Here is a 16,446-nt window from a genome sequence, read left to right as displayed (position 1 = left end):
TACTTCCATTTACAAATTGCCAAAAAGTTAGGAATTAACTCAAGGGAATAAATAAGAGCAAGATTAAAAATAAACTTTTCCAAAATGGTACGTTGCCTGTACTGAAGTTCATTTTAATGAGGTGAAAATGATATGAGTAAAATGTGGATGAGTGATGTAGAAGCATGAAGACATTGAGTGTGTGTGAGACAGCAGTACAGTATTCGTACCGTTTTGATGACATAACATACCATTATGGTTTCCGGGTGTTTATGTTTTTAACAGAGTAGATTTCTGCTTGAGGCAGCAAGAACCTTGAGTTGTCAAGACAACCATGGAGGTTGCATTGGTTACAGCAGAGAGAATCGGCTTTTACTTTCCTTCTCAGATTATCTCGCTTAAGGGTAACAAAATATCCAATGGCAAAAGCTGAATATATATGTTTGAAGTGAAAGGAAGAGGGGTAGAAATGAGCGTAACATATTTTGGCCTCCTGGTATCACCTTGAAAATCCTTAGCAACTTTTGTCTGAACTTTGTCTCAAAGTCTGTGACGAGGATCCACTTCCTCACTGATGGTCTAAGAAGGTGCAGAAATACACATACACCTGGCAGAGCTGCATTATTTACAATACAATGGAAACAACAACCTTAAGACCTCCAAAGAACACAGAGAGACCAATAAGGAATACAGAGTGAAAAAGTTATCTGACTTAACATAGTTCAAGTTTAACTATACTAATTTGTTATACTTTGTTTGTTTGTTGTACTTTGTTTTGGTTTATTGCCATACCACAACAAGTCGTATTTTTACTCCTTTCTGCCTTTGTAATGCAGTGCAAGCCGGTATTGTTTGCCTCAATTATATGCATTTTTTAAACCTATTTCACTTATATGTTGGTGTTATATTACCCATGTTTCCATAACATCTGTAAATATTACAATTATAATATACATACAGTGTGTAATAAGAATATGAAGGTTTTATTAAATATTGGAATTCAACACAAAATCCAAGCTATAAACTTCAGTATTGAAGTTGTTCTCTCAAATGTTAAGAATGAGTATGGTTTTGACTTAAACCGCAAAGATAATGTTCACAGAAGAATGTGTAAAGAAAGCATGAAAGGTAAAAGGGAGTGGCTGTAGCCAATTATTAGTTTGCTTTCATAATGAAAGTAATACTTAGATAAACATATATTTTCATTAAAGATGAATGTACCGCATCCAACCCTAAACTGCAGGTTATAAAATCCATACACTGCCCTCTGTTGTGTGAATCTGGTATTGAAGCAACACCACAGCAGGAGGAGTGGGCAGGATTTCACAGAGGTCACTGAGGTCATTTCAATGCCATGGATGCATGCTGATTACTTGTAAATTGTACTTTATAATTAGATTATTGTCAAAAAAATAAAAAGAATAATGTTTTCAAGGGAATTTTCTTTCTGCATAATTTGTATTGCTGTTAAACAATCAAACAATTCTCTGGCGCATATATCTTAGGAAACTAAACATTAACTTTGCTTCCTGGACGCACAGTCTCAGTCTTAAACCATTAACCACCTAAACCATTTGGTGTTTTTCTGATTGGTTTGGTTCATGTGTTTGAACAAACTCTTCTGAGTTCCTTCAGAAGCTTGTGTTCCTCCTCCACAAATCACTCCCACCCAATCCTTTGGTTGCCTAAACTATGTTCTGGAGACGTGCGTAAGCAGTGGCTTGCTATTTTCAGCTGAATGAAAAGAGTCTTGGCACTGGGATGAAATCGGTTTTGTTCTGCTGAATTTGGCTTCCACCACATGCACAGTATCTACATGCAACACAGTAAGATAACTCAGTTGATGTCTTCCTACAGCAAAACCACAACAATTTTTCCAGGAAGAATCAGGCAACTTTCTAATAATACATTTGCTGTCTAGCATGTGAGAGGAATATCTTGTGTTTTTGAAGGATCTAACAGGATGATGGACTCCCTCACATCACACAGCCACTGCCTCAACTATGAATCACATTACAATTGTTTTGTACAAGGAAAACATTAGTACCATAAGTGAACCAAAACATTTCCAAAGTTTGCGCCTCTGATGCAAAATGACACACAGTTGTATAGTTTACAGAAAAGGATTACAAATATACGGAACTTTATAAATGAAGGGCCTTGACCTTATAAAAACCATCAAAGACGTATGAAGTTATTTTCTTGTGCTTATTTTGAAAAGAACCACACGTGTTCATTTTCAGAGTTTCAAGTCGCCCACCAACCATTCCTTTTATTATTTTAATAATGTTCAAGGTAATTTAAAACCATGTTCAAACTATTGCCCTATTGCAATTACAGCTGGAATTCAAGGACCATCTTTCATAGATTTTGAGCGTACTGATCACAATAATGAAGCTGAGTGGATGTAATATTCACACTCCTCTCCCACGAGCACATGCACCCAAATAGAGAGGTGAGGTCACTATCACCTGCCTGTTGGATTTGCTGTCCCTTTGCTCTTTTCATTAACTGCTGAATTCACTGGCTTTCAATAGGCTCTTTCAGCGTGTCATGCTACACCACCATTGAGCTACAGCCACGTTGCCACCCATCTTTCTTAATGGGGACTGGAGACTGTGGAGCTGCCTTGTTGCCATGGCAGCAAGCGCTTTCACATTCTCCCCACATAGCGTGGAGCGTGCATGTTGTTCCCTCCAAACAGGAGCTCGCCACAGCAGAGACGGGTCTGCTGCTCTCAGTCAGAAACTATCCAGCCAGGGTTATTTACCTCCCGCTCTGATACCAGATGCCCTTTTAATCCAACCACCCACACTCCGCTTTCCATCCTCTTTATTACTGTTGCTTCGTATTTCCCATTGGCTTCTCTCACAAGCTGAAGTTTGCTCCAAGACTTAGCCTTCTCCAAGACTTTTTTAATATATATTCTGGTTTTGTTGTTATTACTTGTCAGGGGTTTAACTTAATATAGGCATAGGCTTCACATACATAGAGTATCCTAGTGAGGGGAATTCTAATATTCTACTCAATTAAAAGTATAACAATATCACAGTGTAAAATATGCATTCAAATTCTAAAAAAGTATACAGACAAAAATACTTAGAGAACTAAAGGTAAAATAACAACTCATGAAGGGAGAATTGTCCAATTCAAAAATAATATTACAATCAATGATTGTATTTATGCATTAATGTGTTAATCATTTCATCTTTCTAGTTGAATTTCTTATGCTGAGTATGGCTATAGCTTGTGAATTGACTAAGTGGAGAGAAACTAAAGCTGTCATACAGTTAAAAGTTGCCTACAGGAGTATAAGTAGGCCTACAATATTAGCCTCAGAATATGTCAAATATTTCTAACTTCACCCAACTCTGCGTGGGGAAATAAATCGTTTGAGAAGTGTTACAAATCCAGGGGGCGTTCCCCCTCTAAATGTGCACAGTTCAGTCCACTTCAACTTCAACGGTAGGTTTGGTCAATTTTAGTGCTTAGGACTTTATTTGAATCAAAAATGTCATTTAAAATAGGAAAGTCAGGCTATCAATAGAGAGAGAGAAAAAAGATCCAGCAAGAGCAGGAAACAGTCAACAAACGTCACCGCAACTTGCTAGCGGTGTTAAACAATATAATGTGTTATTATTGGTAATCCAGCTAGCTAACATGGCTAGCAAGTTATTCAATAGTTAGCAGCGTTGCTATCAGTTTCCGAAGTGAGTAACGTTACTTCTTCCACCACTGATTTAGTATATAAAACCATCTCCAACTATATGCTAGCGTGACCCAAACACTGCGGTATTTTAATGCTAATTCTATTAATAGTGAAGAAAAATCTATAATTGTGCAAAAGTTCAATAATGCCAACTGTAGCCATTTCTCATCTGTGACACTTTGCATCATACATGCTTCCCTTTGCTGTGTGTTAGGCTCAGGTCAGGATCAGTGTTACATGTCTGGACATGTCTGCTGCATGAGGAGGCTCACTTAGCCCCACTGAGTGTATGGTGAGGATGCAGAACAGTATGTGGGAAAAGATGCTTGGATATTGGACACTGATCAGTATCAAGGTAAGATGTTTCATCTCCTTAGATTTGTGATGAGGTGAGTTTTAAAAAGTTAACCCGGACCTTACATTGAAACTAGTGTTTTGCCCTATGGTTTTGCCTGGCAGTAAAGGTCATGCAATGTTTAAACCTGCAGTAGCCCACTTGAGTCCATTGTGTTTCCTGTTTAAGGCTACTATGAGTAAGAGAGCCCTGAGAGGCAGTGTAAACATAGACTGAATAGTGCAAACAGACATCTTTGTGTTTAAAAATTGAGGAATGTAAACATAATGCTATATTGCTTTGTTGAGGTTGTATTGTGGACTGCTGAAACTGCTATTACCATGAATATTTTTACTTTATCCACATTTATATTCCTAATCCTCAGAGTATCTTCTCCTTTTAGAAGTTTAATGTTTGTAAAATGACATAGATCTAATTATAGTTTGAGCACTCCCTCTCATTAAGTGTGCACTGTGGAATGTATCACTTTGTTGTGTGTGCTCAGAAGAATAAAATAGTTTATGCAACTAGACTAGCAAAACCCCTCGGTCAGGTTGGACCACAATACTCAGCATCCAATCGTATTGAGTAGTAGATGACAAAAAGATTATATAATCCTGATTTGTGTTAAATACTTTCTGGTTATGCTTTAGACTACACCTCTTAGCACTCAGAGTCATTATTTCCAATTTACAGTGTAATTGTTTTGTATTGTTTACTAGTAGAGTACTGCTGATACATGTAGGTACAAGGGATCAAAAAATCTTAACTTCTTATGTTGTAATGTAAAAAAAAGTATGGGGAAATAATATTGTGTACTCACAAGGGACTTCAGCAGATTGGGATGGACTGACTGCCTTTCTATACAAAGATATCAGCTGGTGTGTGTGTGTGTGTGTGTGTGTGTGTGTGTGTGTGTGTGTGTGTGTGTGTGTGTGTGTGTGTGTGTGTGTGTGTGTGTGTGTGTGTGTGTGTGTGTGTGTGTGTGTGTGTGTGTGTGTGTGTGTGTGTGTGTGTGTGTGTGTGTGTGTGTGTGTGTGTGTGTGTGTGTGTGTGTGTGTGTGTGTGTGTGTGTGTGTGTGTGTGTGTGTGTGTGTGTGTGTGTGATAAATGCAATTTTATGTAGTCAATTTAGTCATGATATAATGCACAACATTGTGTTTAGCTATGTACTTTACAGGGTTATTTTGTAGAAGCAGCAGCAATGTGTGATTGGTAGCATTGTCTGAGTTTCCCCCAGTATGCAGTGCATGGAGGACACCCTGCTTGTCCTGTCTGCAGAGGAGCAGATAGCTGGCTCTGGCCTGATGCTGAAGCCCATTGCAGTCTGGCTCTTTCCGCTGTGTGCTTTACAGGATAAGGAGGAGGCCTTCGGGTGAGGAGGGCGCCAGTGCCAAGTGGCAGGGAGGGGGGGGTGTTTATCAGCGTTGCCTCTCTGCACTGAGGGAAATATCTCTGGGGGGAGAGATGGGGAGGCCTGAGGAGACATGAGGGGATGGCAGGGTACTCTCACTTTGCAGCTGGATAGAGGTTGAGACTGTAATTGTAGAGCAGCTCACAGGACAGATTAGGAAGAGATTTGTCTCTGCAGGGAAAATGCATATGAAAATGAACAAGGAGGAAGCTGTGCATTAAAACAGATTTGACGTGCCAACACACTGAACAATTTAATCCTTACTCGGTTTGCGTACGTGCATGTGTCATTGGTGTCTCTGCATATATCCCACAGTTATTCACATACATGCAGTATGTCTGTCTGAGCAAATGTTTCTGGATCTCCAGCTCTCTCTCTCTCTCTCTCTCTCTCTCTCTCTCTCTATTGCTCTCTCTCTCTCTCTCTCTATTGCTCTCTCACCCTCCGTCTGTTGCTCCCTCCCCCTCCTTCCCTCTCTGTGTTAGCGTAGTCTTGGCTCTAAGCCAAGTAGAGTGTGTTTTTTTGAATGAATACCTGATGCGGCTGATGAGGCTGGCTGGGGGAGGAGCTGTGTCAGTGGAGTACTGAGAGAGAGAGAAAGAAATAGGAGGGAGGGAGGGAGGGAAAGGGAGAGAGGCAGAAACGGAGAGAGAGAAGCAGCCAGGCAGAGAGGGAGCTGGCGGTCTGGTGGCCTTGCATAACACGCGTTGGAGCTGCCTTGAACGCAGGACGTGGTGTGAGCTTCAGCAGTGGGGAACTTCCTCCACCGTCAGCCCGTTGCAGGGGCAGCGTTGCCTCCAAACACGAGAGTCCAGAGAGGGAGGCAGAGCTGGAGCAGCCACAGCACAGGCTGCAGTAGAGGAGAGTGGCACAAAGGAGAGATTCAGGAAGAGGACTCCTCAGAAACACGTCTCCAACACACACACATACACTGAGAGGCAGGAAGAATCCTTGGACATGCTCTGCAAGCAGTGGCTGTGGAGAGACTGGTGAGCTATTCTTAGTACTCTAACCAGAGGAGGGGAGGAGGGGTGGTGGGTTGTCTTTTCCTCTTGATTTGTGGCACAGTAGTATTTTCTGCCCTGCTACTACACTAATGCGCTCTCTCTGTCATTGTAAAACACCCGGAGGCTACGGTCAAAGCATTTGTCCAGAGTCACCGTAGTGGTATTCAGCAGCATTGACCCTGTTTGGTCGGGGCTGCCCGTGGAGAGGGATGCCCGCTCTGCTTGTGTACTGTGTGATTGGTGTGTGTCGGACAGTGAGGCAGAACTCTGGAGTCATTGTAAAGACAAACAGCCTGAGCCCACTGCCTTTTCCTACTGTCTGCTTTAGTCTGCCACACGGCCGGTCCGCCTCTTAAAGGCACAGGCCCTACTGTTGTGCAGAGAAGGGGCAGCAGTAAAATGGCTCTTTTGTGTATTAGAATAAGCCATACACTGTATTGATCTGTGGTTGAAGCCGCTCTGTTTGTAAATGTGCAGAGTGGAGGTCTAGTTTGTATGCAGCAAATCACACATGCACGCACGTAATATTGTCTTCCACAGTACCTCCCCCTCTGTTTCATGGCAGAGCTCAGATTGATAATTATGTTTTTGTTTTCTATATATAGCCATTTGCTGTACGGGGTTTTCACTGTGTATCTATGACTGGTGCAGCAGGTGAAACATGATGCATAACAGGAGTGACAACAGGCGTATCACTCCAGGGTCATTGCATTAGCCTTATGCATGAATGTCCTGCATCTTTTATCACTAAATGAGGTTGTTGCCTTTCTATCGCTCCCCCTGCATCATCCTACTGCAGAGAAATGTTATTGCCATGAAGCCGTGTGTGGATCAATGCGAGGAGTAAATAGTGGGGCTCAGGCGGGAGGGAGAGAAGGTGGCGACTGCTGCTTGAGATAGGAGATGTAACTCTGCTGGGAGGGGGGGGCCTCTCACCTGGAGACAACAGAGAGGAGGTTGAATGAGAACATCTATTCTGCTCCTTTGCCTGCATGCATGGTGATGGCGATTCCTCTGGTTTGGAGTATGTAGAAGGATCACAGGCAAGGCTGGCTCGATCACTCAGTCAGAGCTGAAAAGCATCAGTGTGATGAGCAAAACAGAGAGAGTCCTGTCCCCGCTCACTCTCTGTTGTCATCCCTTCAAATCTGTCTTAGAGGTGACAGTCGTGGGCCAGGGGTCTGACTCAGGGCTGTAGTGCTGTCTGGCCTCTTTGTGACATGCTGGTCATGTCTTGAAAGCTCGCCTTTGTTCTCCATAGTATCACACAGGCCGTATGCTTGTTGGTGTCAGTGTTCTAATAATAGGCCGACGCTGGAAAATGTTTTGGCTGCTGCGCTGTATGTGACCATGTGCAGAGAGTGCTGTGTACGGGTCATACGAGGGAAAGAAAGACACCGTCTCTGAGAGCTGGCTGTCCAATCTGTTGACAGTTACGTTGGGAGTGAAAGTAGATCCTGCTGACTTCCTATGGTGCTATAATCATAGGAGGTACTTGTGCTTCAGATGTGATGTCATTACAGTGTTGACACGCCGTTGCTGAGGTGGGGTTGTTGCCACTAAGCGATGCCGCACAGTGTAGCTCAGGCTGTAGTGGCGGCTGATCGGGAATCTCTCAGCCAGGCGGAGGCTATGGCGCTCTGATGCTGCAGGCGTCGCTCAATGTGGGTCAGGAGAAGCAGCACTCTTCTTCTTCCTATTCACCATGATTTCTCCCTCATTCTCAATCCCTAATCTTCTTTTTCTCCCCCCCCCCCCCCCCATACTCCCTTTCCTCCTTCTACACAGTTCTGTCATCTTACATTGCTATTCTCCCTCTCCTCCCCCCCACTCTCCTCTTTCTGATTCTGTTTCTCTCCAGCTCTGCTCTGCTCTCCCCCCTTTGTTACATCTGGTAGATCTACAAGGCTGTATGGTTAGATGAATTGCAAGGAGGCTTTCACTGCTTTTAGATGCGGTGACCTTGTCAAAGCTAACATTAGAGGTAGATGCATCTACAAAGAAATTCACCAAGGCTTCCTTCTGTGTTTTCCCCCACTCTGTGTTTATGTAACACGTCTCTGGCTGTCTGCTGTAGTGAACCTCCTCTGTTATATGAAAATACATTATAGGACTGACAAATGGACTGGCACCTTTGAATGGAATGTAGGGGGGAGAAAAATGAATGGATGAATGTGTGTGTGTGTGTCATACACTCCATCTCTGTGGTGCTTCTGGTTAATGAACAACTCAGAGTCGTGTGCATTGACCCGCAGATAAGCCTGCAGGAAAGAACAGTCAATCTGGAAAATAAATCGTATAGAAAGCTACAGGCTGCATGTCACTGTTGTGGAAATAATAGATGTATTGCACATTGTTTATTTTCTCTTGGGTGTGCACGTTGTAGCTATTTTATGCATATATTACTCTACAGTATACAATACTGCATTTTGGGGTGACCCTGCACTCAAACTTTGAAAAGCTGCTGTTCATTAAAAAACCTTATATACATCATCAGTTCCACTGTACTTCCCATGTTTTTTGTTGTTGCTGAGAGTAAGGAAAGAGCCTTTGCAGTACACAGCCTTCAGTCTTCCCTCACCTAACCACATGCATGTTGTTGTCCCCTTTCGAATTTCCTTGAGCTTTGAAACACAACTCAAACAGGGAACAGCGGAAAGCCATTGTTAAAATATTGTCAAGCACTTCTGTGAGGCCATTTATGCTTCTTGCCGAATGTTCCATAATCACATTTGCAGCCATATTGTTTTCACTTTGTTTTTCGGATTTGCCCATTCACCCAGAGTTCCTGTGTGAAGGTGGATGTTATATTTACAGTAGCCCCACTGACTTAAAGCATGGCAGGGGAGAGTTAAAACAAAGACATGAGCTCCTTTGAGGCTTTTACTCAGTGTTGTTATCCGTTCGCTCTGTTCTGCTTTCTTACCCTAGAGCTTGGAGCGAGATAACAGTCGACAGCAACGCACATACACTTACCCTGTACAGATGAGCATGAACACACACACACACACACACACACACACACACACACACACACACACACACACACACACACACACACACACACACACACACACACACACACACACACACACACACACACACACACACACACACACACACACACACACACACACACACACACACACACACACCGCATTTCAGGAAACTCCTGCCTGGTGGCGAAAACATGAACGAGCACTTTTACATGTTATGTAAATGATGACACAACGCTGTACTTTCCTGTATGTCATATACCACTACTAATGTTAAAGGGTAGGTGAGTGTGGAAAAACGTAAGGGACATCTTTCGAGGTTGCATGCATTGGACTACTAGTTCTGAACTTTGGGTTGGCCAACGCTTTATGGGGGTTCGCAAGGTCTTTTGATTTTCAGTGGTTCAAACGTGTTTTAAAAAAGAAATCTCACAGTAAATGTCATGCTGAACACCTAAACACAAGCTTTATATGAATACTTGATGGGGGGATGGCCAAGCAATTATTTAAACTGATTTATGTAAAAAATAATTATATTATGTATGTAGGATTTTTTTTTTTTATAATAATAAAGAAAAACTGGACACATTCTTATAATTGTATTATATTTGTAATATAAAACCGGAACACTTTTACACAGGAAATGAACTGGTCAAAACTCATCCAAATTGCTCGTCTTACCCAAACTTCCTGCAGTTATTTTGTCGAGCTTATCAGCTGTTCTTAATGTTATGATTGAATCTAATGCCAAATATCTATAAAAAAAAGCAGTTGTGGGTTTATTCAGGGAAGGTAATCGATCCTTAAGCCACTGTAATACAAATACATACACATATCCGATTTTGTCTTTATACCCGCCTTGTTGCGATACAAAGAACAACTTTTTGGTTGTTTGCTGTTATGCATTTGTAGGCACAGTTTGTGATAATGGTTCACAACTACAGGCTGTGCTATGAGAGCTAGTTCGCCAGTGCAATCCATATATAATAAGATTGAATTGAACATAAAATCAAGTCAAGCTAAATTAAGTTAATCGATACAGAAGCTGTCAAAGAGGGCAACAAACATCAGTTTAGTATTAGGATTTGGACTTGTTCATTGTTATGTGCTGGTACCTGATTGTCTGATTTTAGATTCTTTTCTCCCATCAGATTCTTGACGACATCGTGGAGGAGGTTGATCTGTCAGAGATGATTCCTCATGAAGTCTATGGAGCTCATTTTGTGAGCTGGAGTGATTCCATCTTCTCTGGTCTGAGACCTAGAGCTGTCCACCAGTGAAAACAAATAGAGCCACACAGATCACAGAAAGGCTGCACATAACCATTGAGTGGAGCAGAGAGAAAGAGTTAGAATTACTACCTGGGAATATTAAAACCACACTGGCACAATGAAATCCAATCAAGAGCGCAGTAATGGATGCCTGCCACCAAAGAAGCGTGAGATCCTGGCTCTGGAGCAGAGGCCGGTGGTGGTGGCAGCTCCTCCAGCTGCGGTGATGGCCGACAGTCCCCACACCGAGAACCTAGCTTGGCTGGCAAGTGTAGCCAGTGAACGCTGCAGGTCCAGGGACGCAGAGAGCCCGAGATGTACGATTTCCTCAGCTTCCTCCTCTTCTCCTGCCACTTCTATCTATTCCTCGGCCGCTCCTCTGTCTGCAGTGCCCCTCACCTCTCTGCCGGCAGTTTACCCCACCGCCATGCCCCAGCAGGCCGGGACTATCCAGTTCGCTCAGCTGGGACCCAACGTTCAGTTCATCAGCTCCGGACCCTACGCCGGCTACATCTCCTCTCACATCATCTCAGCCAATGCTAGCTGTGCACATAACAGCTCTACCATAGGACAGCGTTCCCATCTCGATGGTTACACCACTGCTCTCATCTCCCCCAACAACAAAGGGGAGCAGCAGTTTCAAATAGGCCTTTCTCCCACAGAACTGACTCCGGTGTCACTTCCGAGCTCTCCCCAGGTCACCAGCCAGTACATTCATCTGGACAGCAGAACACCTCTGACAGTCAGCGGAAACACAATGTCTTCACAGACCGCCCACCTCCAGCTCCACCCTCACACAACCGTCCTCCCTCAAACGCTCACCCTGGCTCCCTCTCAGCTCTTGGTTCAGTATGCAGATGGTTCAATAGGAAAGAGACCAGAAGGGCATGGTAAGGGTTTACTGAACGGGGAACTAGAGGTTATGAAACAGACTAAAACTCACAGTCATCATTTGAACCATCACCAGGTCCACAGCTATGAGGCGAGACACATCCTCCTGCCTGCAGATTACGGTCACAACCATGGAGGACTCCAGACCTCCCTGGTTCTGGTGGCCCAGCCCAACCACGGAGCAGACCGTGACTGTGGCACAAATAAGATCTCCTTCGTCCAGACTGAGAAAGGAGGCATCATCTTGGGGAAACCAGTGTCCAGATCTTCTTCCTTCACCTCCCTCTCTTCCTCAGATTTGGTTAAGTCAGTTGCTCCTCACACAGTCATCCAGACCACTCTTCCCCATGAGGAGATGCCAGCCAACCTCTACTCCTCCACACAGCCACCTATCATTGGCTATATCACCAGTGCAAATCAGCATGGTGTCAGCTACCATGCGGCACTGCCTCAGCACCTGGTCATCCCGAGCGGTCAGTCCCTTCTCATCCCGGTCAGCGGCACCAATAACGGCACAGAAATTGAGGTTAGTCGTACTGTTAATGCTACAACCACCCCTCAGATCTCCACTGCCATGCCACATGCCTATCTGGCCACAGCTCTGTCCAAGTGTGAGGCTCTTGGGCCAGATGGAAGTCAACAACCCCCTGCCGTCGCTCCGGCACCGCCGATGCCAGTCCTGCCTTCAAACCCGGCTCCCGTGGCGGTGTCAATGCCCTCCCCGACCCCTGCTCCCGTCCCCAGTCCCACCCATGTTTCCATCCAAGCCTCCCACTCCGTCTCCCCTCCTTCTTCCCCTGTGGCGCTTCCTCCATTCTTCATGCGAGGCTCCATCATCCAGCTGGCCGATGGGGAGCTGAAGCGCGTGGAGGATCTGAAAACGGAGGACTTCATCCAGAGTGCGGAGATAAGCAGTGAGCTGAAGATTGACTCGAGCACTGTGGAGCGTATTGACAACGGGCAGAGTCCTAATGCTGTGGTCATACAGTTCTCTGTGGGAGAGCTCAAAGCCCAGGTGAGCTTTTCCTTATTCATCATTCTACAGGGGTGTCAAACTCAAATACACAGTGGGCCAAAATAAAAAAATCAGTACTAGTCGAGGGCCGGACTGTTTCAATGTTTATTGCAAAACGTATTGAAATGAACTTATTGCACATATTACACCTGGAACTAACAAAGCTTAAATGATTGCCTATAAAAACAACATTAAACATTAAATAATCACTTGCATTCATTTCTTATGGCTCTATCTGCAGCTTTTCTGGAGTCATTTCTTATGATTACATTTTCCCACAGGCCAACAACAGCTTCAAAAAAACTATTTCCCTCAAAGTAAAAAACAAACATGCCCTGTTGTTGAAAAAAAGTGCAGCAGGAAACATCCATTGAAACTCAGTTTGCTGCTCTGTGATGCTAGTTCAGATACTTGACATCTCATCTTGGGTGCAAGTTCATCAATGTTTGGGCTCAGGCTCTGAGCTGAGGAGATCCTCAGGATTGAGTGAAGGTGTGCGTGCAATATACCAGAGGGCCAGATCTAATAGTAATTAGAAATGATCCTGCGGGCCAAAATGAAATCCACCAAGGGCCTGATTTGGCCCCCGGGCCTTGAGTTTGACACATGTGTTGTATGATCAACCATCAGTTACATTCTGTAACCCACTATGTGTAAAATGGGAAAGACTTTGGCGCCCCCCAAAGACTGCAGATGGCAATGCACACATACGTTCAAATTTAAAAGGAAGTTATACATTATTTTAAAAATCTAATTAAATTGATGAGAAAATGTATCGACCAGTAATAACATTGTGGTTTGTGCTCCCCTAATGCTTACTCTTGTCATTAATAAAGCCCTCAGTTACAAAAAAAAATCAATAAAATGAATCTGATTTAAAACTTGGACAATTGAAAACGTCTTATCCCCTCATATCGTTATCCTCCAGCAGAGCACACATGCTAAAATGTAAATATTAGACCACATATCTATAAAGTGCTACAGAGCTCAACTGATAAATTGGCTGATAATAATATTAATATTTTAGACTACGTTACCATAATCACACAACATTTTATAAAAATCAATTGATTGTTGTTTTTTTATGCAACAGTACATTTGTCAGGGCAGTTTTCTTGTTAATCAATTCACCTTTAATAAGCTACAATAACATATTGGTCTGGCTCTGAAAAAATTCCTTAATAACAGCAGACATTTTGAGTCGTCAACGCAGGAAAAGCAGAGGTTTTAATAATAGCAATGGCTCAACTCCATGTCTATCAAAGTTAGCCAGCACACACATACCAGGACCCTGAATCTAAAGCAGCTACGTGCTATTCCTCCATCACTCATTTTATTATTACACCTGTGAGCTCCCACAAACAAAATGTCTCCTGTAAAAAAGACCTCAGAATTGTTGTTCTTTAAACAAAAACTTGCGTCAACAGACTAATTTCCAAGGTCCATAATCCCATAAACATGTGCACATAGGGGCTTTCTCTTATAAATGTTTCACTCTGTTTCTATAAGCTAACTGTGTTTGTTGTGTACCTCCAGGTGTGTGTGGAGGTGCTGTTGGAGTATCCCTTCTTTGTGTTTGGCCAGGGCTGGTCCTCCTGCTGCCCAGACCGGACCACCCAGCTGTTTGAGTTGTCGTGCGCTAAGCTGTGTGTGGGCGACGTGTGCGTGTCGCTGACCCTCCGCGGCCTGAGAACCACCTCACTAACGGAGGGCCAGGCTTTGGGCACCAAGCTGAAGACCGGGCCCCTCTCAGAGTCCTGTCACAATGTGGAGGCCACTGTAAGAAACAGTATGAGTCCAAACGCAGCGGGCAGAAACAGTGGCCTCCTCATGAAGGCTTGCAGTGCAGACAGGCTGGAGAGGGAGCAGGGACCAGGACCAGGGGAGGGGGTCTACGGAGCGGGACCAATGCTGGCAGTCTCTGGGAATGGAGAAGAGAGACAGGAATCAGTGAAAACAGACACGCCTGCTCTAACCAAAACACAATGTGGTGAGCAAGAGAGACCCACATCCCGCAAGAGACGCTGGTCAGCTCCAGAGCGAGACCAGACTGAGAGAGCCGAGGAGGAGCCCCCTCTGACTCTGCCCAAACCCTCCTTCATCCCTCACGAGGTTAAAATCAGCATAGAGGGACACTCCAGTACTGGCATTGAGAGGCGCTTGAGCAAAAGAATAGACTGCTGAGAGAATTGAAGGAGTTTTAACGCTTTGTTTTGATCCCCTGTCTATCCAGAGGACTTTAATATAGGCTGAGTTTACACACTATGTAAATGTTTTTCTTTTTCTTTACGCAAATCTGATATCTACTTTGAAGCACAGTAGAGCAACTTCATAAGTGGTATCACACACGAGATCAGTGCAATCAATGCTGAAAGCAAAAATGAATGCAGTGTGAATGTTGAGTATGAATGGACTGAGAGACACATATCACAGGCTGCATCTCCTTTGTCACGTAAACCTGTTGGATGCAGACTGGTCAACCATTCCTCTTATCACACGAACAAGCACAGACCCCGATGTCAGCGTGCACAAAGTGGGTAGCCATACTCTGACTCTCATCCTGTTCGCTTCACTGTTCACTTGGTTTGTTGTGAAGTCTATGAGTGGTTTAGTCATAGAGCGCAATCATTTTGGCTTTAATATCTGCTGCCTTGAGGTTTTTCTATTTGATTTTATAACTATTTTTTACATTTTCGTAGCATTGCAGATGTGTGCGCTGGCATATCTGTCTTTGTGCCACTGGTTTTTATTTGTGTCTGCCTTTGTGAGTGTGTTGGTGTGTTTTCTGTACGGCTGTCATACGGAGAACAGAATAAGAAGTGTTTGTGAGCTTGTAGCTGTGAGCTCAGTCTTCAATACAACCTGCACAGATTAAGACTGAAAAGGTCTGAATGTAAATCAATGAATTATCAATCCTTACTCCCCAATCAATTTACAAAATGATACCACTGCGCAGGTGGAAGCACTTACACACAAGTCCAATTATTCTGATGAAGATCCTCAGTCAAATGTACTTTCATAAATTACAAGTATTTAATTCCTTTCATTGACAGCATGTGTCCACCCCTAACCCTGCTATTTTCTGCATTTTAATTCGGTACAAGTAGAAAACCAAAGTCTATCTAAAACCTACAAGTGAGTTTTTAGCCAATTTATGATTGGAATCCTATTGCATAATACACAATAGTTGGCTAAATTAGTTTAGCAAAAGTGCAGCAAACTAAACACTGACATAATATTACCTTCCTGAATTGGTACTTATGAAGTCCATACAACAAAACAAAAAGTTGAAAGAGACTAAATGGCTGTGTAGCAATGAGAGAAACTGCACTCTTTATATAATTTGCATAACCTATACATCATATTGACACCATACAAATATATAAACACAAGGCATGATGCTTACGTTTTGATGGAAAAAACGTTACCTTCCAATTCTATTGATCTATCCTTTAGCTTTCTTTACAGAAACTATGGCCTTATATATATGTACTTAGTTCACAGCAGCTGATGTCCTTTGGGTTCTACCATTGAAACCTCATTTCCTCAATGATGGTAATTTTAACTTCAGTTCATACCTGTTATTGGCTGTTTGATTAAATCAGCTTTCTTTCTCTTAGTTCAGTGTTTGTGTTTCTTTCTTAGAGTAGAGCCAAAATAAATATCCTACAGTTCATACTCAGGAACAGTGTGTGTGTGTGTGTGTGTGTGTGTGTGTGTGTGTGTGTGTGTGTATATATATATATGTATCTGTGTGTGCGTGTGCATGTCCACAAACACATGGTATGGGTGTGTACTGAGCAGCAGCACTTTGATGAAGCATCCAGCGG

General features: G+C 43.4%; 1 protein-coding gene across 3 annotated transcripts; it reads left to right on the top strand.

Annotated features, from left to right (window-relative positions):
* Positions 1 to 3,320: 3,320 nt before the first annotated feature.
* Positions 3,321 to 16,235, top strand: LOC307013216 (ataxin-1-like). Of its 3 annotated transcripts, XM_079640508.1 has the most exons (4): positions 3,321 to 3,444; positions 3,903 to 4,043; positions 10,591 to 12,616; positions 14,153 to 16,235. In XM_079640508.1, exons 3-4 carry the CDS (start codon positions 10,829 to 10,831, stop codon positions 14,798 to 14,800), a joined length of 2,436 nt encoding a protein of 811 aa, XP_079496634.1. In that variant the 5' UTR covers positions 3,321 to 3,444; positions 3,903 to 4,043; positions 10,591 to 10,828; the 3' UTR covers positions 14,801 to 16,235. The 3 variants fall into 3 exon arrangements, with proteins under 3 accessions (XP_079496634.1, XP_079496635.1, XP_079496633.1); XM_079640509.1 differs by lacking the exon at positions 3,903 to 4,043 and having other exon boundaries at positions 3,357 to 3,444; XM_079640507.1 differs by lacking the exons at positions 3,321 to 3,444; positions 3,903 to 4,043 and adding an exon at positions 6,058 to 6,425.
* The last annotated feature ends 211 nt before the right edge of the window (positions 16,236 to 16,446 follow it).

This window comes from Notothenia rossii (genome assembly GCF_949606895.1).
Source record: "Notothenia rossii genome assembly, chromosome: 7".
NCBI lineage: Eukaryota > Metazoa > Chordata > Actinopteri > Perciformes > Nototheniidae > Notothenia > Notothenia rossii.
The sequence above is the reverse complement of the archived record's forward strand: the minus strand, read 5'-3'. Positions and strand labels throughout refer to the sequence as shown.